General features: G+C 48.2%; 1 protein-coding gene across 1 annotated transcript; it reads right to left on the reverse strand.

Moving 5' to 3' along the window:
- On the reverse strand, positions 1-27,970 carry card9 (caspase recruitment domain family, member 9). Its single transcript, XM_078425917.1, has 13 exons — positions 27,925-27,970; positions 23,424-23,699; positions 21,862-21,999; positions 20,387-20,712; positions 16,489-16,668; positions 11,672-11,815; positions 10,105-10,230; positions 9,339-9,530; positions 6,776-6,817; positions 5,628-5,673; positions 4,939-5,024; positions 4,182-4,258; positions 1-2,360 (listed from the first exon to the last, which is right to left on the reverse strand). Exons 2-13 carry the CDS (start codon positions 23,611-23,613, stop codon positions 2,252-2,254), a joined length of 1,656 nt encoding a protein of 551 aa, XP_078282043.1. The 5' UTR covers positions 23,614-23,699; positions 27,925-27,970; the 3' UTR covers positions 1-2,251.
- Positions 27,971-27,987: the final 17 nt, after the last annotated feature.

The raw sequence follows: 27,987 nt of genomic DNA on the forward strand, positions 1-27,987 counted from the left end.
CACCATTCAACCATGGCTGACCTATCTTTCCCTCTCAACCCCATTCTCTTGCCTTCTCCCCATAACCCCTGACACACTAGTCAAGAATTTGTCAATCTCCGCCTTGAAAATATCCATTGACGGTCTCCAGAGCCGTCTGTGGCAATGAATTCCACAGATTCACGACCCTCTGACCAAAGAAATTCCTCCTCATCTCCTTTTTAAAGGTACGTCCTTTTATTCCGAGGCTGTGGCCTCTGGTCCTGGACTCTCCCACTAGTGGAAACACCCTCTCCCCATCCACTCTATCCAGGCCTTTCACTATTTAGTAAGTTTCAATGAGGTCCCCCCTCATCCTTCTGAACTCCAGCGAGTACAGGACCAGTGCCGACAAACGCTCATCATACGTTAACCCACTTGTGCTCCCCAGCATCACACTGGGAAGTTCCGCTTCGTTAAAGATGCTGCACGATGCAAACAGGTGTTGCCTATTTGAGTTGGGCCCTGTGGCTTGGAGTTCAGTCCCAGTGAACCGCAGAGGTCCACGGGTACGGTATCACCGAAGAAGAAGGGAGGGTGGCAGGGAGACGTTTATTTGTTTAAGCCTTTCACTGTTACATCCCATATCTCTAAATGCAAAGAAAAACCTGCAGATGCTGGAAAGCTGACACCAAGCAGAGAATGCTGGAAACATTCAGCAGTTCAGGCAGCATCTGTGGAAGGTGAGAAAGTAATTGAATGTATCCAAAATCAAAACACAAAGTGCTGGAGGAACACAATGGGTCAATAGTCAAGAGTGTTTTATTGTCATCTGTCCCAAAACAGAACAATGAAATTCACTGTTCCTGGTTCAATGAAGTCAGGCAGCATTTGGGGAGGGAAAGGGTCAGGCGATGTTTTGGGTTAGAAACATAGAAACATAGAAAATAGGTGCAGGAGGAGGCCATTCGGCCCTTCGAGCCAGCACCGCCATTCATTGTGATCATGGCTGATGAATAACCCGTGCCTGCCTTCTCCCCCATATCCCTTGATTCCACTAGCCCCTAGAGCTCGATCTAACTATCTCTTAAATCCATTCAGTGATTTGGCCTCCACTGCCCTCTGTGGCAGAGAATTCCACAAATTCACAACTCTCTGGGTGAAAAAGGTTTTTCTCACCCCAGGGTTGGGACGATTAGCCTGATTGTTTCCAATGTAATTCTGTTTCCCTTTCCCGTGACTTGCCATCCCCAGCGTTTTCTGTTACTCTCCTCAGATGCAATCCCTGTTGTACTGGCAGCCAGTCCACACACAGCCGGCTCCCACTTCCCCACTGCCTTCAAACATTGTTCAGCCCCAGCTCCAGAGTGAGATACCGTGGGCAACACCGCCATCTGCTGCCGGGTGCACACATGACAGCCGGCCTCACTGGCAACCAACCCCCTTCCACTGTCACCTGTGAAACCAGCCTCTCTGTCCAGGAAGATGTAGAAACAAGGAACTGCAGATACTGGTCTTTTTTTAAAAGACACAAAGTGCTGGAGTAACTCAGCGGGACAGGCAGCATCTCTGGAGAGAAGGAATGGGCGACGTTTCGGGTCGAGATCCTTCTTCAGACTCCGTTAAGTGATAATGTTTAACAGAACAGGATCATTCACACCTACCCCTTTTATAGTTTTGTAGATTTAATCTGCTACTTCAACCTTGTTTCTGTTTAGATTGATGCAGCTGTTTACCAGTTTAAGGGCAGGAAAGAGATGTGATAAGCGCAGGGTTGACAGACCCTGGAAGAGCATCATCCAGAGTGTGGAAGGACGGTACTCGGTGATATGACAGGGGAGGTGGTCGCTCACAAACCCAACTAGTAACCACCTCACCATAGACGGGGACTTGGTGTTGTTGCACTTGTGTTTGGATCAATCAGAGAAGGAATGGGTGACGTTTCGGGTGGTGACCCTTCTTCAGACTGTGGGTCGGGGGGAGTTGGGCAAGGCACCAAGGAGATCAACCCATTCTTCCAAATGGTGGTCGAGGGATCATTGGCCCATCGTGGAAGAGCAGATGGGTTGTAGGCAACACCTTGCCGGGGCTGGGGCACCCCCACTGTGCGGCAGTGAAAGGGTGGGCCGAGCGAGTTACAGCAGAGGGGTGTGGATGGAGAGGCAAGGCCACTGTCTGCTGGCCGGGGTGGAAGAGGGAGTGGGGCTGAGCTCAGTGGGAGGTCACTCCGTCCCAGTGTCGGGGTGGGCCGCAGGGAGAGTCTGGGGGCCACAGCCCCAGAGAGGCGGTGGCATCAACTCCCATCCTCGTTCTTCCCTTCCCCGTCGGAGTAGTCGGAGTCGGTTGTCTCGCTCGCTGTCACCCCATTGTTCCCCTGCTTGTTCAGGCGGATCGCCCGCTTCCTGTTCCGTTTGGTTAAAAGAGAGAAAGGGATCGAGATTTAGGATTTGGCGAAGACTGCTTTCAAGGTGGAGTTAAAACCCTCTACCAGACCCCTCCCCACAACAGGCAGGGGTTGTAATAGAGAGAGACGCAGATTGCTTACTCTCTGGTCATGGAGGGGTCCAGCGTGGAAACAGGCCCTTCAGCCCAACCCGCCCACACCGGACAACATGTCCCAGCTACACTAGTCCCACCTGCCGGCGCTTGGCCCATATCCCTGCAAACCTGTCCAATCCATGTAATAGGATGGGATGTCAACATCTTGAGAGTGGCACAGTGGGTAGTGCTGCTGTCTCACAGAGACCCGGGTTTGATCCTGAGCTCGGGTGCTGTCTATGTGGAGTTTGCACGTTCTCTCTTTGTCAGCACATTGGTTTCCTCCCACTTCGTACTTAATTGGTTAATTGACCTCCGTAAAATTGCCGCCAGGGTGTAAGGAGTGGATGCGAAAGTTTGATAACGTAGAACTAATGTGCATGGGTGTGTGCTGGTCAGCATGGACTGGGCAGTCCAAGGGGGCAGTCTCTTGCACACAATGCCCGGGCAGGTCCTGGGCCTGCTCTCCCATCACTGGACCTTGCATCTTAGCTCAACAGCACCCCCGGTGGCTGCTGGTGCCGTGGTGTGACTCATCATGGACCTCTTCCTCAGGTCAAACCCTAGGAGGAAACCTGAGCAAAACGAGGAGCCTGACCCCTAAAGCCCAATCTTCCTGAAACAGAGGACATTGTTGGGCACGGTGGCGCAGCGGTAGAGTTGCTGCCTTACAGCACCAGAGACTCGGGCTCGATCCTGACTACGGGTGCTGTCTGTACGGAGTTTGTACGTTCTCCCCATGACTGTGTGGGTTTTCTCCGAGATCTTCAGTTTCCTTCCACACTCCAAAGACGTGCAGGTTTGTAGGTTAATTGGCTTGGTATAAATGTAAAAATTGTCCCCAGTGTGCGTAGGATAGCGTTCGTGTGCGGGGAACGCTGGTCGGCATGGACTCGCTGGGCCGAAGGTTTCTGCGCTAAACTAAACTAAACTAAACTAAACTGGACTCGACAATGTGGCATCAGCAGATTAGCAATTTTTCCCCAGAGCTTTTCTGAAACTAGTTAAGGGAAATTTCTAATGGCATTTTTTAGTAATGCGCCTATGAATTTTCTAGGCTAAGTTGTTCCACCAAAATAGGCAGGCTGAGACAATCAGCCGGGACAACGAGATAGTGCACAGAACAGAGAGACAGCAGGAGTGAATAAGACACAGGGCAGGCGGGGGGAGGAATGAAGAGAAGGCCGATTGGAATGACGGTGGGACAGAGAGTGCAACAGATGGATAGGCAGAGAGGTGGAGACAGGCAGTAGTTGGACATGGAGATTTAGAGATATAGGCCCTTCAGCCCACACACTAACACTACCTTAAATACATTAGGGACAATTTTTAAAACATTTTTATACCAAGCCAATTAACCCACAAACCTGTATGTCTTTGGAGTGTGGGAAGAAACCAATGATCTCGGAGAAAACCCACGCAGGTCACGGGGAAAATGTACACACTCATGGTACAGGCAGCTCCCGTAGTCAGGGTCAAACCCGGGTCTCTGGCGCTGTGAGGCAATAGCTCTACTCCTGCGCCACCGTGCCACACAAACCTAACTGATATTGGGATAAATGAATAGGAGGACCATCTTTGAGAGATGGGCAGTTGCAATTGGAGGGGGAGTCAAGGGAAGGGTTGGGCAGACCGTTAAGAATTTCAGAAGTGGCAGATAAATGTGACAAGGGTTTGTTACAGACCTTCTGTAGTCTTCAAAGCTTTTCTTCATTCTCAACCTGTTGGACTTCACCTTCAGTAGGTCTTCAGTGGCTACCAGCTGTGAGAGAGGCCACGGGAATCTCCAGTCACACAGCCTGACGTCTGCTGCCCCCAAACCCCATCCCTCCTCTCCCCTCCCCCCACTGCTGACACCACCCCCACCACCACATCCACCCTCCACTGTCAGCCTTGCAACGGGTGCCCTGCAGGCTCAGCACAACACCACCAGTTCTCAAGGGACTAGATCATGGAGACAGATTACACACAAAAGGGGATGTAGAAAGATTGGGATTGTGGAAGGAATTTCAAAGAGTGCTTTGAGCTGGGAATAAGCAGGGCAACCATTCCTTCCCTTCTGTCAAAAGAACCCAAGGAGTTATATTGTGTAGGAAGGAACTGCAGACGAGGGTTTACACAGAAGATAGACACAAAATGCTGGAGTAACTCAGCGGGTCAGGCACCCACTCCTTCCCTCCAGAGATGCTGCCTGTCCCGCTGAGTTACTCCAGTTTCTCTGGAGGGGAGGAGTGGGTGAGGTTTCTGGTCGACCCGAAACGTCACCTATTCCTTCTCCCCGGAGATGCTGCCCGTTCCGCTGAGTTTCTCCAGCATTTTGTGTCGATCACGGAGTTCTATTGGCAGCTTGCACACGTTCCCGGGTCCACAGGGCAAGGATGGATAAGGCCTTGGATGGGAATCAGGGGATGAGGAGGTTCTTTGAACAGCAGGGCAACTTACCGTCTTCATGTCGGCGTATTTAGCCAGTGCTGGGGACGGCTGTGAGTCGGCTTCTTTCACGGTCTCTGTGCTTTGTGTCCAACAACCTGAAAAAAACAGACTGGACTTGACACGACACAACCAGACACAACGCCCCTCCTCCTCTTCCCCATCCCTGTCACAATGGTCCCTGGAATAGGCGACGATTCGGGTCGAGACCCTTCTTCAGACTGGAGACCCCCCCCATTCCTTCTCTCCAGAGATGCTGTCTGATCCGCTGAGTTACTCCAGCTTTTTGTGTCAATCTTCGGTTTAAACCAGCATCTGCAGTTCTTTCTGTAAGAAAATAACTGCAGATGCTGATACAAATCGAAGGTATTTATTTCACAAAATGCTGGAGTAACTCAGCAGGTCAGGCAGCATCTCAGGAGAGAAGGAATGGGTGACGTTTTGGGTCGAGACCCTTCTTCAGACTGTACATTGGGCTCAGGTATAATTCTCCTCTCTCCCTGCCCTTGGGATCATTTACGTTCACACAGAAGGCAGCGTGGGACTTTCCATCAACACCTTGACCATAAACACAACACCACTGACAGTGCAACTCACACCATGGCCCCTTGTCACCACAGTGGGTCCCGAGGTAAGAGAACAGCCGTGTCATTGCTGCCTGATATTGCATTTAAAAATGAAGGGTTGCTGAGGTAACTCACATTCAACAGAGCCTTGATCTGTGTCCTGGATTCCCGTAATAGTGATCTGTTGAATGAGAGAGATTGATAGTGGGTGTCCATGCCGGTCCAATTAATCACATGCCTGATATGGAACATAACTCTCGAAGTGAACAATAAGACATGTACTAAACAGGAAACCCACCTCATACTGAAGCACATGGTCCATCTCAGCGCTGTGCTGAATGAACTTATCACACATTGGCTGATAGTGGGGGCACATGAATCAATGGTGAGTGTGTATGAACATGTATGTGCGCATGTAGATGTGTCAAGGCATGTGACGATTGCAAACATGTATGTGTGCATATGACTGTGTGGTGTGTGGTTCTGTCTATGTGTATGTGTGCATGTGCGTGTTCATGTAATGTGCGTGTACATAAGCGTGCGCATGTTATGTGTGTGTGTACATGTGCACGTGCATGTGTATGTGTGTGTGCATGTTATGTGTGCGTGTACATGTGCATGTGTGTGTGTATACATGTGCATTTGTATGTGTATGTGCATGTGTGTGTGCATGTGCAAGTATGTGTGCATGTGTGTGTGCATGTTATGCGCATGTGTGCATGTTATGTGTCCAGGTACATGTGCATGTGTACATGTGCATGTGTATGTGTGTGCATGTTGTGTGTGTACATGTGCATGTGTATGTGTGTGCATGTTATGTGTGTGTGTACATGTGCATGTGTATGCATGTTATGTGCTTGTGCATGTGTGTGTGTGCATGTTATGTGCATGTGTGTGTGTGTGTGTGTGTGTGTGTGTGTGTGTGTGTGTGTGTGTGTGTGTGTGTGTGTGTGTGTGTGTGTGTGTGTGTGTGTGTGTGTGCGCGTGTGTATGTGCATGCGTGCGGGTGTACATATGCATGTGTATGCCCATGTGTTTAGTCTTGGGGGCAGATAGGGTTCAGATTTGGAAAGGCCGTGATTTTGCCGAGACTCGACCTTCATGTTGAGGCCCGCGGTCGGTTCTCACTGGGAAAGATGTGGGGCCTCGGGGCGGAACATGGCTGTGGGCACTGTCATCAGTGGCAACCAGCAAGGTAGGGGTAAGGGGCAGTGGGAGGTGACCCACTTGGGCCAGGAGCGCAACGTTACACTGAGTAATGAAGTGAGAGGAGAGTGACTCACATCCTGAGAAGCTTTGGAGTTGGTTTCGTCAAAGTCTGAGGTCTGAAAAAGCCAGGAAGATTTTGTGAAATTATAAATTCACATATTTTCAACACAAACATCAGCTGGACCTCAATATCACTGTCCCAACCCCAACATCACGCAGTGAACCCCATATCATCACAAGCTGAACCCAACACCACGACGAGCCAGACCCCAACCCATTGCCAAATCCAACAGTCCAGACACACCACAGACCGACCGCGCGTGGGTGCTGCAACCTCGTGTGGAACACAAAGTGCTGGAGTAAATCTGTGGGTCAGGCAGCATCCTTGGAGAACATCCCTGGACAACATTATCGGCCATGATTGAATGGCAGAGTGGACTCGATGGGCCAAATGGCCTAATTCTACTCCTATAACCTGTGAACTTGTGAACATGGATAGGCGACGTTTCAGTTCGAGGCACTTCTTCAGACTGATTGTAGAAGGGGGAGAGAGCTGTAAAAGTGGAGGGGGATAGACAAAGCCTGGAAAATGGTTGGTGGATACATGTTTTGATCAGCAGACGATTGGACAAAAGGTTGAGATGAAAAGGGGCAAAATAAGCCATAAAAGAGATCAAAGGATTTCAGATCAGGAGGGAAGTGAAGGAGGTGTGAAATGTAAAGCCAGAGGGGGGGATATGTGGAAGGGGATGGGGGTGGGGGGAAAGGGGGCAGGAGAGAGGAAGAAATGAGTGCACACCAGGGTGGGAGCGCACAGGAAGAAAGGGTGAAAGGAGAAAAGTGAGGGGGGGCGTGTTACCTGGAATAATTCAAGGAGGGGGGCAGGATGTGGGAGAAATGGGTGCACATCCAGGTGGGGCGGGGGAGAGCATGGGGGAGGGGGGGAATGGAGAAGTCAATGTTCATACCATTGGGGTGTAGGCCACCCAGGCAGAATATGAGGTGCTGTTCCTCCAGTTTGCACGTGGCCTCACTTTGACAATGGAGGAGACCCAGGACAGAACATTCAGTGTGGGATTGTGAAGCAAATTTAAAATGGTCGGCAACCGGGAGATCCAGCAGGCCTTTGTGGACCGAGCGCAAACATTCAGTGACACGATCGCCCGCCCTAGACTACGCTTGGTAAGGGTGTCAGGGTAATGGGGAGAAGGCTAGAGAATGGGGTTGAGAGGAAAAGATAGATTGGCCGTCATTGTATGGCGGAGTAGACTTGATGGGCCAAATGGCCTAATTCTGCTCCTAGAATTTATGAAATTGTGAACATACGGTCTTGTCAATGTAAAGGAGGCCACATTAGGAATATCGAATGCAGTAGATGATAAAGTGTGTGTGAACCTCTGTCTCACTTGGAAGGGCCACAGTGGCCCCCGGATGGAGCTGAGGGAGTAGGTGCTGGGTGGGGTTGCCAACTGTCCCGTATTAGCCGAGACTTCCCGTATTTTGGGCTAAATTGGCTTGCCCCGTATGGGACCGCCCTTGTCCCGTAATAGGCCCAGGGATGCTGTAGGCCCGGACAGTATAGGTGCAGACAGTGTAGGTCCGGACAGTGTAGATGCAGACAGTGTAGGTCCGGACAGTGTAGGCCCGGAGGTCCGGGCACCACCTAACGGAGGTTGCAAAGCAACCCGCCTCCCGGCCCGGGCGGCCGCCATTGGTGAGCACCTGGCCACTGGCTGGGTGAGGTCACGTGAGACGCGGGGCGATGACGTCACCTTGTCGCTTATTTGGGAGTGAGATAGTTGGCAACCCTAGTGCTGGGACAAGTGTGACGTGGTTGTAGGGGAAAGTGCCTGGGGAGGGGGTGGTTTGGGTGGGAAGTGATGAATGAACCAAGGAATTGCGGAAAGTGGAAAGGAGTGGGGATGGGAAGTTGTGACTGGTGGTGGGATCACGTTGCACTCCATATCTCAGGCTGAACCCCAATGCCAACACACAACAAAACCCAACATCATGAAGTTAACACCACATATCATCACAAACAAAACGAACATCAATACAAACTGAACTCCGATCCATGCACCAAACCCCAGCAAGGTATGTAGGTTAATTGGCTGGGTAAATGTAAAAATTGTCCCTAGTGGGTGTAGGATAGTGTTAATGTACGGGGATCGCTGGGCGGCACGGACTTGGAGGGCCGAAAAGGCCTGTTTCCGGCTGTATATATATGATATGATATGATAAGCAGCAAGGCACACCAAGATCAGAAGAGTCTGGAGAAGGGTCTCGACCCAAAACGTCACATACAGTATTCCTTTTCTCCAGAAATGCTGCCAGACCCGCTGAGTTACTCCAGCATTTTGTGTCTGTCTTCACCAAGAGCTAATATCACCACGTGACAAAACCCAACTTTGTGAAGCAAATCCCAACAACGTGAGCCAAACCCCGACCATCGCAGGCCAAACCCCGACCATCGCAGGCCCAACCCCGACCATCGCAGGCCCAAGCCCGACCATCGCAGGCCAAACCCCAACCATTGCAGGCCGAAACCCGACCGTCGCAGGCCGAAACCCGACCGTCGCAGGCCGAACCCCGATGGCAAGGCGCACGCCCCAACACCATGATGAAGGCAGGCATTACCGAGCTGTCCAGCGGCTGCTTTAGCCTCCTGAGCGTGGCCTGCAGGTCGAGGAGCCGCTCCTCCTGGCGGAAGAGTTCGATCTGCAGCTCGTCGCACCGCTCTCCCTGCTCGCGGATCAGCTTGCGATACTCGTCCTTCTGCTGCAGGCTCTGTGAGTGCAGCTTGTGGATCTCCTCCCTCGACCGTAGAGCCTGTAGGGGCGACACGACAGGGGGCAGAGAGTCACGGGGACAGTTCAGCTCAGTTCAGTTTATTGCCACATGCAGTGTCAAGCTTTTGTTGCGTGCTGACCAGCCAGCAGAAAGACAACACACGACTACAATCGAGCCATTCGCAGTGTACAGATACATGAGCTGGGTACCCAGTGCAACCCAGTGCGACCCAGTGCAAACCCAGTGGGCCAGCAGGTGGAGCTGCTGCCTCACAGCGCCAGAGACCCTGTGCAATGCATGAGGCTAAGTGGTAATCTTATAGAGGTGCACAAAATCATGCTCTTTAGCCCACCAGGTCCATGTCAACCATCAATTACCTGTTGACTCTAGTTTTGTTATCCAACTTTCACATTCACACTGGAGGCAATTTACAGGGGTCAATTAACCAGCAAATCTGCATTTTAATGTTTTAAAATTACTTGTTAGAACTTTTTTGTTTTAACTTATTTTGTCACCATAATTTGACCTTTTAAAGATTTTACGAGCCCACCGTGCTGGGTGCCCGGAGGTTGCAAGTTGCCCATTTGCAGGATAAAGTCTCTACTGCAGTTACCTGGTCTCTCTCCGTAGCCACCTCTTGCATCTGCAGCACGATCGCCTCGATACGATCCTTGTACATCTGGGAATCCTTTCGCAGTGTGGTGCACTTCAGCCCAAACACCTCCTTCTCTTCCAGGTACTTCAACAAGACAAAGAGGGGGAATTAGGAAGGACAACTGCCTCTAGCACGGTTCTGCGGCCGCGGACACAGTCCTGGGCCAGGCTGCGTCAACACCTGAGGTGTTCCCTCGGTCATAGTTCTGGGATCCCTTACACAAACACGACATCACACGGGGCCTCATTCCCAGGCTCACCCCTTGCCCCGACTCCAAGCAGCAAGAGGGGAATGGTTCTCTCTATCCAGGGTTGCCAACTTCCTCACTCCCAAATACGGGACAAAGGGTGACGTCACCGCCCCGCGCGCCCATGTGACCTCGCCCAGCCAGCGGCCACGTGCTCGCGCTCCACCAATGGCGGCCGCCATTGGTGGAGCGGGAGCACGTGGCCGCTGGTTGGGCGAGGTCACGTGGGGCGCGGGGGGGGTGAGGTGACGTCACCCTTTGCCCCTTATTTGGGAGTGAGGAAGTTGGCAACCCTACTAAACAGGGACAAGGGCGAGTCCCGTACGGGACAAACCAATTTAGCCCAAAATACGAGACGGCCCGGCTAATACAGGACAGTTGGCAAACCTAGATCCCATCCACAAACATTCCACCACACGGGGCTTCATTCCCAAGCAAACACTTTATCCTGACTCCTATTGGGAAGAAGGAAATGGTTCTCTATTAGGAAGAGGGAATTGGTTCAGCATTGTTGCCAATAATGTGTCCTCCTGACCTATTCGACACTTAAAGCAGAGTTTTCTGTAAATTCTCTGTACTTTCTATCCCACCCCAGCCCATTCCCCTTACAACGAGGGACACTGAGGCTTACTATCACCTTCCCACATAACGAAACCATTGAGTCATACAGCGTGGAGACAGGCCCTTCAGCCCAACTCGCCCATGCTTTAGAACTGAGATAGTCCCAGTTGCCTGCATTTCCCAACTAGTGTGTAGGAAGGAACAACAGATGCTGATTTACACTGAAGAGAGACACAAAAAGCTGAGCTACTCAGCGGGACAGGTGGCATCACTGGGGAAAAGGAATACTGTGGATGACGTTTCAGGTCGAGACCCTTCTTCTATCTGAGGAACGTCACCCATTCCTTTTCTCCAGAGATGCTGCCTGACCCGCTGAGTAACTCCAGCTTTTTGTGTCTATCTTTCCCAACTGGTGTTTCTGCAGGGAGTTCAGCACGGAGAAGACACCTCAAACCTTTTCACGGAGTTGACTGTGAGACAATGGAAGCTCACTCATTGTTGGGGACTTCAATGTGCTTCTAAAAGCAGGGAGGTGGAGGGGTTTGGGGCCAAACCGAAACACGCCCCACACAGAGGCTGCAACACGCCAACTGGAATGTGCAACAGGCCAGAGGTAATGAGTGGGTGACGATGAGATGGAGCCGTATGCAATGGGGGATGGTTTGGGGCTGGGAGCCAGTGGGCACGGCACGTGGTAATGGAGCGATCAGATCCTACCTTATCACGTAACTCTTCCACATCCTGAAGCTCTTTGCGTAAACTGTAGATACTGTTGACCAGTTCTTGATGCTCGTCCTGCGCTGACCTCCGGTCGTCTTCCAGGATCTGGATGTACATCTTATTTTTATCGACATTCTCAACCTTCAATTCATGCAACAATCCAATAAAAGCTGATTAGATTTCCTGATGTCACGGGAGATTGCCCGATGACTGCTGCAGAATATATTCGTTAAGATTAACCAGGCTACATGGATGTTACCTGTTATAAAGCAATTAGACTGGAGCAAATGAAACCTGAACTCCTGTACACAGACCCTGCAATAGACAGACAATTCTTCATAAACCCAAAATAACTTAAACTGTAAAACATCCGTGGAAGAGACATTCTAAACAGCTGACTCTCACTCAGTACTGACATCCCTCGTGGTACCAGATGCCTTTTCTTAGGGCATGAGGCACAGTCCAATAATTCAATGATACATTATTGTCACATGTACCGAGCGAGGTACAGTGAAATGCTTTGTTTTGCACACAACCCACTGAAATCATACAGCAGACCTCACCTGGACAATACACAAGTGTCGCCCAGTTTTGGCACCGACAAAGCTCGTCATGAAGTAATTGTATCAAGAGTCAGGAGCGTTTGTCATTCATACCGACTAACAGAACAATAAAGTTCTTTATTTCTAGCTGCCGAACAAACCTGTAAATACAGTGCACATAAATAATCTATTTACTAAAACTCTCGTTTGTTTATTTATTTGTGATCGAACTACAGCCAAAAATGTACACGATAGCGTGAAAGATTTAAGCCCATCTTACTCACCGTCGTCCCTTTAATGGTCAAGCAAGTGGTTTTATTGAAATCGGTTTTATATTTTTAAAGTTATTCACATTTTAAAGTTTAAATCTATCTCCTAGGGAGGGAGGGAGGTGGGGGGAGGGAGGGAGGGAGGGGGAAGGAGGGTGGATAAGGGGGGTTGAGGGGGAAGGGGAAGTGGAGGGAGGGGGTAGGAGAGGGTGTTGCACCAATGGAGGAGAGGATTGGGCCCAACGGGTCCACTTGGTCTAGTATGTAATAAATATATGGGGGGGGGGGGGAAGGAGTTCACAGTGGCGCAGCGGTAGAGTTGCTGCGCTTTCAGAACTTACAGTGCCAGAGACCCAGGTTCGATTCCCACTAGGTGCACTGTCTGTACGGAGTTTGTACGTTCTCCCCATGACCTGCGTGGGTTTTCGCCAGGATCTTCAGTTTCCTCCCACACTCCAAAGACGTAGAGGTTTGTAGGTTAATTGGCTTGGTATATATGTAAATTGGCCCCAGTGAGTGTAGGATAGTGTTAATGTGTGGGGATCGCTGGTCGGCACGGACTCGGTCGGCCGAAGGGCCTGTTTCCGCGCTGTATCTTTAAACTAAACTAAACAAAATCACTAAATTATGAACACAATACTAATGCAAAAGACCAAACTCCTTAGTGCAACCAAAGACAGTCTATAGTTTAGTTAATGATGTATCGTGTTCAAGAGCAGTGTTCAAGGCTGTTGAGAAGAAGCTGTTCTTGAACCTGGAGGACATGGTTTCCAGTCACACATACATCTGAGGAAGGGGCTCGACCCGAAAAGTCACCCATTCCTTCTCTCCAGAGATGCTGCCTGTCCCGCTGAGTTACTCCAGCTTTTTGTGTCTACCTTGGGTTTAAACCAGCATCAGCAGTTCCTTACTACATACGTACAGAACATTCTGGAAGCTTGCGGCAGGTCAGGCATCATCCACGGGAGGGAAACGGAGTCAACGGTTCAGGCCAAGGACTCTTCACCGGTGGCAAAACCCACACGTGGCTGGGTGCAGAGAGAGGTGAGGGAGAGGGAGTGACTGTGATCAGTGGAGTTATCAAGGTCACAGTTACTTGTATAAACTGGCAATTGGAGAATGAAGAGCAAGAGGTGTTGCCTTGCTTGCTGAGTGCTTCCGTTTTATTTTCGACATGCTGCGGGTGTGAATTATTGCTGGGTCAAGCTGAGTCCACTGGCATTTCTCTAGCTTTTACACTGCCCTGAATTCTCATGAGATCAGTGTGTCGCCAGGCAACTGACGGCTGAAGGAAGGAACGACTTTACAGAATGGGTTTTTATTCACAAAATGCTGGAGTAACTCAGCAGGTCAGGCAGCATCTCAGGAGAGAAGGAATGGGTGACGTTTCGGGTCGAGACCCTACTTCAGACTGATGTCAGGGGGGCGGGACAAAGGAAGGATATAGGTGGAGACAGGAAGATAGAGGGAGATCTGGGAAGGAGGAGGGGAAGGGAGGGACAGAGGAACTATCTAAAGTTGGAGAAGTCGATGTTCATACCACTGGGCTGCAAGCTGCCCAGGCGAAATATGAGGTGCTGATCCTCCAATTTCCGGTGGGCCTCACTATGGCACTGGAGGAGGCCCATGACAGAAAGGTCAGACTGGGAATGGGTTAGGGAGTTGAAGTGGAAGCACTTGTCCAGCAAATCCCATGCAGGACACCAGGTCCACTCCCGCATGAATCCCAATCCCAATCCCAATCCCAACCCTGTCTGCGACACAAGGAACTGCAGATGCTGGAATTTTGAGCAAAGCACAAAGTGCTGGAGGTACTCAGTGGGACAGGCAGCATCTGTGGAGGCAATGGACAGGCGACTGGAGTCTGAAGAAGTGTCCCACCTGAAACGTCATCTGACCATTCCCTCTACAGATGCATTTGACCCACTGGGTTCCTCTGGTGCTGTCTGTGTGGAGTTTGCACGCTCTCCCTATGACCCTTATGGGTTTCCACCAGGTGCTCCGGTTGCCTCCCACATCCCAAAGATTTATAGGAGGTTCATAGGTCACTTGGCCCCCTGTATAATTGCCCCTAGTGTGTTGTGAGTGGATGAGAAAGTGGGATAACATAGAACTCAAAAAGGCAGCCAGCATCATCAGAGACCCACACCACCCTGGCCACACACTCATTTCGGGACTTTCATATGAGGAAAGACTGGATAGACTGGGCTTGTACTCGCTAGAATTTAGAAGACTGAGGGGGGATCTTATAGAAACATATAAAATTCTTAAGGGGTTGGAGAGGCTAGATGCGGGAAGATTGTTCCCGATGTTGGGGGAGTCCAGAACCAGGGGTCACAGCTTAAGGATAAGGGGGAAGTCTTTTAGGACCGAGATGAGAAAACATTTCTTCACACAGAGAGTCTGTGGAATTCTCTGCCACAGAAGGTAGTTGAGGCCAGTTCATTGGCTATATTTAAGAGGGAGTTAGATGTGGCCCTTTTTGCTAAAGGGATCAGGGGGTATGGAGAGAAGGCAGGTACAGGATACTGAGCTGGATGATCAGCCATGATCATATTGAATGGCGGTGCAGGCTCGAAGGGCCGAATGGCCTACTCCTGCACCTATTTTCTATGTTTCTCCCCTGCCACCGGGAAGAAGGTACAGGAGCCTGAAAACTATAATGTCCAGGTTCAGGAACAGCTTCTTCCCTACAGCCATCAGGCTATTAAACACTAAGTACCTCAAATAAGCTCTGAACTTCAATCTATTATTATTATTATTATTATTATTATTATTATTATTATTATTATTATTATTATTATTATTATTATTATTATTATTATTATTATTATTATTATTATTATTATTATTATTATTATTATTATTATTATTATTATTATTATTATTATTATTATTATTATTATTATTATTATTATTATTATTATTATTATTATTATTATTATTATTATTATTATTATTATTATTATTATTATTATTATTATTATTATTATTATTATTATTATTATTATTATTATTATTATTATTATTATTATTATTATTATTATTATTATTATTATTATTATTATTATTATTATTATTATTATTATTATTATTATTATTATTATTATTATTATTATTATTATTATTATTATTATTATTATTATTATTATTATTATTATTATTATTATTATTATTATTATTATTATTATTATTATTACTATTATTATTATTATTTACAGTGTACTATGTTTACATATTCTGTTGTTCTGCAGCAAGTAAGAATTTCATTGTTCTATCTGGGACATATGACAATAAAAAAACTCTTGACTCTTGAACTAGTTTGAAGGGGCTCACGTTGTTGTCCTCCCCGTGATGAGCCCAGTCAACTGACCACAGTCAGGCGAACGACAACAAACAGAGGCAGCAGAAGCAGAAGCAGCTTCATAACTTCTGCTGCCTCAAACGCAAGAAGAAGAAGGACTAGTTTGACAATAGACAATAGACAATAGGTGCAGGAGTAGGCCATTCAGCCCTTCGAGCCAGCACCGCCATTCAATGCGATCATGGCTGATCACTCTCAATCAGTACCCCGTTCCTGCCTTCTCCCCATACCCCCTCACTCCGCTATCCTTAAGAGCTCTATCCAGCTCTCTTGAAAGCATCCAACGAACTGGCCTCCACTGCCTTCTGAGGCAGAGAATTCCACACCTTCACCACTCTCTGACTGAAAAAGTTCTTCCTCATCACCGTTCTAAATGGCCTACCCCTTATTCTTAAACTGTGACCCCTTGTTCTGGACTCCCCCAACATTGGGAACATGTTTCCTGCCTCTAATGTGTCCAATCCCCTAATTATCTTATATGTTTCAATAAGATCCCCCCTCATCCTTCTAAATTCCAGTGTATACAAGCCCAATCGCTTTGAGCGGGTGATTGATGGTCGGCATGGACTAGGTGGGCCGAAGGGCATCTTTCGATGCTGCATCTTTCAAACAATCACACCCCGATTGGGTGGGGATTACCTTAATGGGGCTGGCCAGCTCCTGGGCCTTTGCCTTGAGCAGGTCGTTCTCCCGCTGGAGTTCCCAGATCAGCTCCTGCTTCGGTCTCTGCTCCATGGCATGCTTGAGTTTCATGGTGTGGGTCCGTTCCACCTTGTATCCGTCCTCTGCCAGCATCAGATTGTGCTTCAGTTTCTCGATCTGGAGCAAGGTTGAGCTGTTAGTTCCCACAGAGTCCAGTTCCACCCGACATTATCACAAATCAATGTGCAGGCTCTGCCAGCAGCCAGGCCCTCTGGTGGGAAGCGGTTTACCCACTGGATGTTACCCAGGTAGGGTCGCCAACTTCTTCACTCCCAAATACGGGGCAAGGTGCGTCACCGCGCCCCAAGTGACCTCACCCAGCCAGCGGCCACGTGCTCCTGCTCCACCAATGGCGGTCGCCATTGGTGGAGCAGGAGCACGTGGCCGCTGGCTGGGTGAGGTCACATGGGGCGAGGGGCGGTGATGTCACCCTTGGTCCCTTATTTGGGAGTGAGGAAGTTGGCAACCCTACCACTACGGGACAAGGGCGGTCCCGTACGGGACAAACTAATTTAGCCCAAGATACGAGATGTCCCGGCTAATACGGGACAGTTGGCAACCCTATTGCCAGATCTCGAGGATCTGAGCGATAGGGAGAGGTTGGACAGCTTAGGACTTTATCCCCTGGAGAGCAGAAGGCCGAGGGGTGATCTGACAGAGGTGTGTGAAATCAGGAAGTGAATAGATAGGGTGAATGCACAGAGTCTTTTATCCAGGATAGAAAAATCAAGAACCAGAGGACATAGGTTTAAGGTGAGAAGGGCACGATTTAACAGTAACCTGAAGGGCAACTTGTTCAGTGAGTGGTGGGTGTATGGAATGAGCTGCCAGAGGAGATAGTTGAGGCAGAGAGTGTAACAGCATTTAAAAGACAGTTGGACATTGTGGACAGAGAAGGATATGGGCCAACTGGGAGTAGCTTAGATGGGACATCATAGTCACATGGACTAGTTGGTCTGAAGGGCCTGTTTCCTTTCTCTGACTCTATAACAGTGGGATGGGGAGGGGGTTGGGTCCTGGGAATCTGCGCAATAGCCATAAATGGGAAGAGACTGGGTGATTTGGGATTCAAAATAAAGGAGAAATTGAGTAAAGATTTGATCCATCTGGATTCTGTGTAAAGAGGGTGGGTGGGAAAGGATTTGCTCCACAACTGTGGGACTAGTGTAGCCGGGACATTGTTGTCTGGCGTGGGCAATTTGGGCCGAAGGGCCTGCTCCACTGTCGAGAGTATGCTGGCATATTGCATCACTGTGTGGTATGCCGGCTGCTCAGCAGCAGACCGGAGAGCTCTGCAGAGAACCATCAAAACTGCCCGGAAAATCATCGGCTGCCCTCTGCCTTCCCTGGAAGACATCTCCAGCTCTCGGTGCCTCTGCAGAGCCAGGAAAATAATCAAAGACCCCTCCCATCCTGGACAGTTCCTGTTCAACCTCCTGCCCTCTGGTAGGTGGTACAGGTGCATCAAAAACCGGACAAACAGACTCATGAACAGTTTCTTTCCCTGGGTCATCAGAACTCTAAATTCCTCAAATATTCACACAACATGAGAAATGCTGTCATCCATTCCACTAAAAAACACAGAGCACTCAGCAAATTTTTTTTTTCATTTCTTTTAAAGCATTTATTACATTTTAAAGTGCAATATGCTCCCAAGTGCAATATTCTACCTAGGTGTGATAAATATATATTCATTTACTACTTTAAGCATTTAAATGACGTATTGGATGTGTTTTTAACTTGTTTTAACTTGTTTTGGTTGCACAGATCAGGAGTAGCTGTCCGAATTTTGTTGTATCTCTAAGTACAATGACAATAAAGGCATATTATTATTATTATTATTATTATTATCATTATTATTATTATTCCACACTGTACTCTATAACGAAATTGTACAATGAGTGTGACCAAGAAATCAGATAAACAAATCTCCTCACACAAAGGTCATGCTTGGCCGAGATTTGAACATATGGAACAAATTGCCAGAGGGTTAAGCAGAAGCACGTGAAATAACATTTAAAAGACATTTAAAATTAGATTGGATAAGAATGGAGAAAGAGGATTGTTCCCCTTACAATATAGGAGCGATCCTTCTTTCCCCGATAAAACTGAACAATATAATATATAAGAAGAATCCAATTATTCATAGTATAATACGAATTTGGAAACAAATAAAACTAACTTTAAAATTAAGAAAATTATCGTTTCTTTCTCCAATAGCTAATAATCCTTCATTCAAACCATCTATTATTGATACAACGTTTATCCATTGGGAAAGAATAGGAATCAAAACGATGGGAGATATGTATGAAATGGGAATTTTTTTACCATTCCAACAATTACAACTAAAATATAATTTGAAAAGTAATCAATATTTCAAATACCTTCAAATTCAAGATTATTTGAAAAAATATATACAAGGATATCAAACCTCAACCCCAGACTTATTGGAGGAAGGAATGAATAGAAAGGCAGAATCAAGCAATTTAATATCTTACTTATATAATATAATTCTAAATATAGAAACACCAACGACAGAGGCAATTAGAAGGGACTGGGAACAAGAGTTATTGATAAAAATTCCGAACGATAGATGGGATAAAAATTTATTATATGTAAATAAATGTTCAATGAATGTAAGACACAACCTAGTTCAATTTAAAATTTTACATAGATTACATTATTCGAAAACTAGACTGAATAAAATATTTTCAAATGTTTCCCCCATCTGCGACAAATGTCTAACTCAAAAAGCCACTATAGCACATTCCTTTGTCTATTGTACAAAACTGTATAAATTTTGGAATGAAATTTTTGGAATTTTTACAAAACTATTTAACACAAAATTGAACCCCAGTACAGAATTGATTATCTTTGGATCAATGGAAGAGGGAAGTAAACTAACTATATTCCAAGAAGCTTTTCTTAATTACGGTCTAATAACAGCAAAAAAACTAATACTCAAATTTTGGAAAAACGCACCTACGCCAACATTCAAAATGTGGATTTCAAGCATGTCTGAAACGTTACATTTTGAAGAAATGAGATTCCTCCTATTAGGCAAAGTAGACCAATTCTTAAAGATTTGGTCTCCTTTTATCAATTTTTTGCAAGCATATGGTGCAACATAACATAAACTTAGAAATTAAACGGTTTAGAACCGGGTGACGGATGGGCAAAAATACGAGATAGGTAGATCTCCCCTAATCTTTCTTTTCTTTACTGTCTTCTTTTCTTTCAATCTTTTAACTTTTCATCTCTATCCTTTATTTCTTTTGCTTTCTGTTTCTACTCGCTTGACTATCTATTCCGACACTCTTTATTTCTTATTTCTTTCTTCTCTCACTGTTCTTTTATTATTAAATCAAAAGTATGAAGTTGTACAAGAATGGAAATATGTATTTATGTATTAGGTACTCAAGTACCACACTATTGTACTTACTTCTAACAAAAAAAAAAAAAAAAAAAAAAAAAAAAAAAAAGACATTTAAAATTAAATTTAAATTAATATTAAAAATAAATTTAAATTAAAAACATTTATATCGCAGGGCGTGGATAGGAAAGGTTTGGAGGGACATGGATGAAACTTGGGTGAAGGGGACTTAGATGGGGCACCTCGGTCAGCATTTGGGCTGGAGGGTCTATTTCAGAGCTACATGAGTGCATGACTCTCAATGACTTTGCTATTTGCTGCAAAGTGAGATTGAGTGTCTGAATCATTTTATGTATGGTAAAGGAAGGAATTTAGAGTTCATAAACCCAAGTGGATAATGAAAAGAATTATGGAAACTGAGGACGAGATGGGAAATATCCTTTCATTCAAGCCTCAACCCACCTCCAACTGCAGGTCCCTGTTCTTCATCATGGCCTTGTTCTTGTCTTCGCTCTGCATTGCAAAGTCCTTGGCCCACTTGTAGTTCTCCTCCTTGCACGCTTTCAGCTCCTCACTGTAGTTGTTGCGCTCCTCCCGCATCTTCCAGAAGCGCTCCTGGTGCTTGTGCAGCTCGTTCAGCTTGACCTGCAGCTGCTTGATGAGGTCCTCCTTACTCTTCAGCTGGGCGCTCAGCTCCTGGGCCCGCCGCTGGCTCTGGATCACCGTCTGCTGCTGCTTCTGAACCTCGGCCATCAGCAGCTCCGTCAGGCTCGATTCTCCACCCGCATCTGAGCAAAAAAAAACAGTCAGCCCCTCGTCAGTGGCAGGGCTGGGACAACAGACCCCAAATCTAAAGCAGCTCCTCCACCTCACCTCCCCACTGCAAGGTCCACTGCAGCAGACGGGTGGATGGAGGCCATGCATCTATCAGACATGGCCGCTGCTTCCCTCGCCAGCCACTCCCAATCGCTGTTCTCTTTGTGTCTGAACCTTCCAGACGAGCGTTGTCGTCTATTCATCCAGAGGGGGAATTGGATCTTCATTTAACTTCACACAACACCCGCCCCGCAAACAACTAGCACCACTCAAGACCAAGCGTAGAGAAGGCAACCATTTTGTTGAACACGTGAGCTTGGTCCGCCAAGTCCTGCTGGATCTCCCGCTTCCAAACCATTTAAAAAATTCCCCTTCCCTTTCCCGTACTGACCTTTAAATCCCGGGGCTCCACCATTGCCAGAGTAAGGCCACATGCAAACTGCAGGAACAACTCCTCATATTCACTTGGGGAGCTTACAGCCCAACATTGAATTTTCCAGTTTTATGAACCTCCTCTTTCTTTCACTCACATTTGGAGTATTGTGTGCAGTTCTGGTCGCCCCATCACAGGAAGGATTTGAGGGCTTTGCAAAGGGTGCAGAAGAGATTTACCAGACAAATGGATAAGAGGGTACTGCCTACAAGGAGAGGTTGAGCAAAGCTGGATTGGTTTCTCTGGAACGTCAGAGGTTGAGGGGGGACCTAATAGAAATATATAAAATGATGAGAGGCACAGATAGGATGGACAGTCAGACACATTCTTCCCCAGAATGTAAACGTCTAAGAAACATCTTTAAGTTAAGAGGGGTAAAGTTTAAAGGAGATGTGTGGAGCGACATTTACTGAGAGTGGTGGGTGCCTAGAACACGCTGCCAGGGATGGTGGTGGAGGCAGGTTTGATAGTGGTATTAGGAGGCTTTAGATAGGCATATGGATGTGCAGGGAATGGAGGGATAGGATCACATGTTGGCAAAGGAGATTAGTTTAACGGCATACTGTTCGGCATAGACATTGTGGGCCGAAGGGCCTGTTCCTGTGCTTTACTGTTCCATGTCTATATTTTCTTAGAGAGATGCAAAACCAGAAGAGGAGGAAGAGAGTGAAGGGTGTGTTTCCTTTACCGAGGATAACGGAGAATGTGCGAGAGGGGTCTTGCCCCGTGATCTTCCTGTACAGGTCGGGGTAGTAGAGCTCCAGACTCTCCAGGAAGGCGATGTAACCCTTGCATCCGGTCCGCTGGAGAATGTCGAGCAGCACGCCTGAAAACACATCGAGCGCAGGTCAGTGTCTACGGTGCACTACCCTGCCCCTCACCTCTGCCCCGGGGATGTTTGCTGCAGACCACAACACACCAAGGCCAACTGAGGCCACCTGAGTTGAGGCTACCTGAGGGTGGCACGGTGGCGCAGCGGTAGAGTTGCTGCCTCACAGCGCCAGAGACCCGGGTTCGATCCCGACTACGGGTGCCGTTTGTATGGAGTTTGTACGTTTTTCCCCGTGACCTGCGTGGGTTTTCTCTGGGATCTCCTGTTTCCTCCCACAATCCAAAGATGTACAGGTTTGTAGATTAATTGGCTTTGGTAAAATTGTAATTTGTTCCTAGTGCGTGTAGGATAGTGCTAGTGTACGGGGTGATCGCCGGTCACGCAGACTCGGAGGGCCGAAGGGCCTGTTTCCACGCTATATTAACTAAACTAAATTAAATCTGCCTTTCATAAACAGTACCTGTATCCACCTATCACTCGCTAGGCTTTGTCCTGCCCCCTTCTCTCTTCCAGCTTTCTCTCCCACCCCATCCCCCTGCCCCTGGCCCCCACAATTTGAAGAATGGTCCCGACCCCAAAGGTCACCTATCCATGTCTCCAGAGATGCTGCTTAACCACTGAGTTACTCCAGCACTTTGTGTCTTTCTTTGTAAACCAGCATCTGCAGTTCCTTGTCTCTCCATGGTCTTGCACAGTTATAAACAGTATTCCCTTATCATGTGTCTTTTCACCGCAAATGGCTCGAATGTAATCATGTATTATCTTTCTGCGGACTGGATAGCACGCAGCAGAAGCTATTCACTGTACTTTGGTACATGTGACAATAAACTAAAACTGATTTAAAAACACAGCCGCTTGTGCCTTGTGAATTAATAGTGCTCTGTGACATAACCTCTATAAAGGACTTGCATCTTATGCGCTCGGTACTTCGAGGGGTCGGGCTCTTTGACCTGAGGTAGACACAAAATGCTGGGGGAACTCAGTGGGACAGGCAGCATCTTTGGAGAGAAGGAATGGGCGACGTTTCGGGTCGAGACCCTTCTTCAGACCCAGTGTACAATCAGCATCTACAGTTCCACCAGATTCAGGGACAGTTTCTTCCCAGCTGTTATCAGGCAACTGAGCCATCCTACCACAACCAGAGAGCAGTGCTGAACTATTATCTACCTCATCGATGACCCTCGGACTATCTTTGATCGTAACTTTGCTGGCTTTACCTTGCACTAAACGTTATTCCCTTTATCATGTAAATGGCTCGATTGCAATCATGTACAGTCTTTCAGCTGACTGGCTAGCACGCAACAAAAGCTTTTCACTGTACCTCGGTGCACGTGACAATAACCCAACACTAATCTGAGTTGCTTCCTCTGCCCTTTGGCCTGACTGCGGCGCCACACCGCCCCCCTCTGGGCACTCACCGACTTTCCGCCTGCGAATGACGAGGCTGGGGTCGTTGAGGATCTGCTCCTCGTCGTCGTGGTTGAGCACCTTGCACTGGCGGAGGTACGGAGTGATCCGGCACGGCTCGATCACTGACGTGAGCCTTGCTCTGTAATTCTCCAGGGTGTTCCACAGCTCCTCGGCATCGGACTCCTGCAGATCACACATGGTGGAGCAGCTCCCCAGCGAGCTCGCTGCCCAGCCAGTGCTCAGCAATGCCACACAGCAGCGGTCCCACTGACGGTGGAATGTATCTTCAATAAGGATGGGGAAATAGTTATTTAATGTTTAGAATTTGAGAATATTTGTTTTACTTTGTATCGTGGTGGAGGGTTTGTACTGTTTTGCGTTGTACATATCATTTTTGTAAATAATTTATTTAAATTTAATTTATTTAAATTATTTTGGTAAAACAAAAGGATTGGACAGGCTAGATGCAGGGAAAAATGTTCCCGATGTTGGGAGAGTCCAGAATCAGGGGCCACAGTTTAAGAATAAGGGGTAGGCCATTTAGGACTGAGATGAGGAAAACCTTTCTCACCCAGAGAGTTGTGAATCTGTGGAATTCTCTGCCACAGAAAGCAGTGGAGGCCAATTCACTGAATGTTTACAAGAGAGAGTTAGATTTCGCTCTTAGGGCTAAAGGAATCAAATAGATTTGGGGAGAAGGCAGGAACCGGGTACTGATTTTGGATGATCAACCATGATCATATCGAATGGCGGTACTGGCTCGAAGGGCCGAATGGCCTACTCCTGCACCTGTTTTGCTATGTTTCTATGTTTCTAAAAACAGCCGTCGCACTTCACACTGTGCAGCACAGGCCAACAGGTCATTGAGGAACCTGCTGTAAAAACGAGGACTTGTCAGTGGCAGATGCTGCTACCGACAACCATTTTAAAAAACAAAAACTCCATGACTTAATTTGCACCAAGAAACCAGAGCAACAAATTCAATAATTTGCAGTTTGCTGGGCAGTCAAACCCTGCTTTTGTTATTTTATTTAGAAATTCTAAACACTAAAACCGTCTTTACGAATGAATAATTTCATTCCGTTTTATAGAAAAAATGTATTTTGCATTTCAATAAATTTGTGTCATCAATCTATCTATATACTAAACTCTCGTTTGTTTGTTTGTTTGTTTGTTCCTGAACTACAGCCAAAATGGTACATGATAGCACGACAATTCTAGGCCCACCTTACTCACCGTCACCCCTTTGGTGCTAATGGAAGAAGTTTCATTGAAATCGGTGTTATATATTTAAAGTAATTCACATTTTAAAGTTTAAATCTATCTCCTAGGGAGGGAGGGGGGAGGGATGGGGGTGGAGGGAAGATAAGGGGGGTTGAGGGGGATTGAGGAGGGGAGGGAGAGGGGAAAAGAGGGGGAGGGGGTGGAGGGAGGGGAGGGAGAGGGAGAGGGAGGGAGAGGGAGGGGTGGGGGAGGGGGGGAGGGGAGATGGGGAAGGGATGGGGGAGGGGGAGGAGAGGGGGAGGAGAGAGAGGGAGGGGAGGAGGGGGTGGAGGGAGGGGGATGGGGGATGAGGAGGGGAGAGGGGAGGGGAGGAGGGGAGGGGGAAAGGGGAGGAGGGGGAGGAGGGAGGGGGATGGGGGATGAAGAGGGGAGAGGGGGAGGAGGAGGGGGAGGGGAGGAGGGGAGAAGGGGAGGGGGGAGGGGAGAAGGGGAGGGGGAGGGGAGAAGGGGAGGGGGGAGGAGGAGGGGGAAGGGGAGAGGGTGCTGCACCAATGCAGGAGAGGTTTGGGCTCAACGGGTCCACTTGGTCTAGTTTGTTTTAAAACACTGCAGGACACAAAGCGCTGGGGTTACTCAGCCGAGACAGGCACAAAGCGCTGGGCTAACTCAGCTGTCCAGGCACGAACTCTGGAGGACATGGAAGCCGCTGCCTCGACTTTACCGAGACGGTTCGGCCCGACCACTCAATACTAACCCATGGCCATTAACCAACGCCCAGTAATGCCCGCTCTTACCTGTCCCTACCCCCCTGTAACCCCCAGTCCTATCGACAGTGCACACTAGATCAACATTCGCTTTTTGTTTTAGGACACCATTCAATCGGAGACTGAAGTAAAACAGAACGAGCTGCACTTAAACTACAAAGCGTTGCTTCTCCCTGGCAGCGGGGTCATAAACAGAAGCGTTTCACGTTTCACGTTTTGCTCAAAGTCCAAGATAACGCGCCCATCAAAGTTGTAGCCTTGTTCACGTGGACGTTTGGTTCATGGCAAGATACAGTAACGAAACTAGCCCTTCTGCCCACAGAGTCCACGCCACACTAGTTCTGTGTTATTCCACGTTCTCATCCACTCCCTTCACACTGAGGGCAATTTACAGAGGCCAATTCACCGACCGTCTGGGTGGAAACCGCAGCACCCGGAGGAAGCCCACACAGTCCCAGTGAGGGTCAGTGTGTGTGTGTGTGTGTGTGGCCCGTACCCCAGTGAGGGTCAGTGTGTGTGTGTGGGGCCCGTACCCCAGTGAGGATCAGTGTGTGTGTGTGTGGGGCCCGTACCCCAGTGAGGGTCAGTGTTGTGTGTGTGTGTGGGGGGGGCGTACCCCAGTGAGGGTCAGTGTGTGTGTGTGTGTGTGTGGCCCGTACCCCAGTGAGGGTCAGTGTGTGTGTGTGTGTGGCCCGTACCCCAGTGAGGGTCAGTGTGTGTGTGTGTGTGTGTGTGTGTGTGTGTGTGTGTGTGTGTGGGGGGGGCCCGTACCCCAGTGAGGGTCAGTGTGTGTGTGTGGGGGGGCCCATACCCCAATGAGGGTCAGTGTTGTGTGTGTGTGTGTGGGGGGGGGGGCGTACCCCAGTGAGGGTCAGTGTGTGTGTGTGTGGCCCGTACCCCAGTGAGGGTCAGTGTGTGTGTGTGTGTGTGTGTGTGTGTGTGTGTGTGGGGGGGGGCGTACCCCAGTGAGGGTCAGTGTGTGTGTGTGTGGCCCGTACCCCAGTGAGGGTCAGTGTGTGTGTGTGTGTGTGTGTGGGGGGGGGGGGGGGCCCGTACCCCAGTGAGGGTCAGTGTGTGTGTGTGTGGGGGGCCCATACCCCAGTAAGGGTCAATGAGAATTACGAGGAGATATTCATTCAGTTTAGTTGTCACTGTGATCGTTCACCCTGTGATGTGGATTGATGTTATCAATCAAACACGCAGACAGTCTTTGTGGAGGCAAAAGTCAATGCATCGATGTGGAGAGAGGATTACTTAAAACAAAGTTGTGTTTAAAAATGATCTTCTGCCTAGCCCAAAGTGTTTGTCTTTAAATAACAGGTGATCTCTGAAGAAGGGTCTTGTCCCGAAATGTCACCCATTCCTTCTCTCCAGAGATGCTGCCTGTCCCGCTGAGTTACTCCAGCATTTTGTGTCTATCTTCGGTTTAAACCAGCATCTGCAGTTTCTTCCAACACATTTCAAAACTCTGTTTCACTCGAAACTACACTTTGCAGTTATTGGAGGAAACGGGACTGACAATGTGTTTAATAGATGTCTATTGAGCGATAAAGTTTGGTTGGCACCCTCTCAGAGTATTCTTACTGAAAATAGTGGACCGATGATAAGTTTCACAGATAGGGGAGAGAGAGACAGAAGCACCCTCACAGGGTAGAAACGGAAAATACTACAACACAGTTTTTGAGGGGCAAAGTCAAAGGAGATGTGTGGGTGGGGGCAAGTTTTTTTTTAAACTAAAAAAGCTTGTGGGTGCATTGGAGAACGTGCTGCCAGGGATGGTGATTGAGGCAGAGTATTCTCAGAGTATACATGATAGTTTTTTTCAGTTTAGTTTAGAGATACAGCGCGGAAAAAGGCCTTTCATCCCACCGAATCCGCACCGACCAGCGATCCCCGCACATTAGGGACAACTTAGGCTTACACCTGTACGTCTTTGGAGTATGGGAGGAAACCGAAGATCACGGGGAGAACGTACAAACTCCGTACAGACAGCGCCCGTAGTCGGGATCGAACCCGGGTCTCCGTCGCTGCAAGCGCTGTAAGGCAGCAACTCTACCGCTGCGCCACTGCGGTGTTTGGAAAGTCTTTTGGTCAGGCACACGGATTATGCAGGGGATGGAAGCTTATGGACCATGTGCAAGGAGAGGGGATTCATTTAACTGGCGATTATGTTCAGCACAGACATTGTGGGATGAAGCGTCTGTTAATGTACCGGACATTATGTTCTATGTTGATTCAGCCGAAGTTGGACTGAATTTGGATAAGCGTTGAACATACAATTAGGTGCCTTTAACAACTGTTCTGCACTCAGCACTACTCAGTATCACAAAGCCACATCTCAAGTGGGGCTTGGACCCTCAGAGGGTGCAGCATGAGATGCAGAAGACGTGTGACACATGGCTCCCACCAACACACTCGGTGACAACTAAACCTTTTCCCTCATGGACCTGGTGGCGCAGGAAGCTCTGAGCACCCTTTGTGTCCTGGATACAACTTAAAAATCACTGCACAAGACACTTACCTGATCAGCTGGGAGCCGAGGGTGGAGGCTGCTGGCCGCTTGAACAGCAGAGTGTCTGGAAGA

The sequence above is a fragment of the Rhinoraja longicauda genome, chromosome 31 (assembly GCF_053455715.1).
Source record: "Rhinoraja longicauda isolate Sanriku21f chromosome 31, sRhiLon1.1, whole genome shotgun sequence".
Taxonomy (NCBI): Eukaryota; Metazoa; Chordata; class Chondrichthyes; order Rajiformes; family Arhynchobatidae; genus Rhinoraja; species Rhinoraja longicauda.

What these genes read in the sequence shown, in the direction of transcription:
- card9 (XM_078425917.1), bottom strand. Translation starts at nt 23,613, where the DNA reads ATGTGTGATCTGCAGGAGTCCGATGCCGAGGAGCTGTGGAACACCCTG. An exon ending in ACTCCAAAGCTTCTCAGGAT is followed by an intron (nt 5,674 to 6,775) that starts GTGAGTCACTCT and finishes CTCATTCAACAG; the next exon opens with ATCACTATTACGGGAATCCA. An exon ending in AGCTTTGAAGACTACAGAAG is followed by an intron (nt 2,361 to 4,181) that starts GTCTGTAACAAA and finishes CAAACGGAACAG; the next exon opens with GAAGCGGGCGATCCGCCTGA.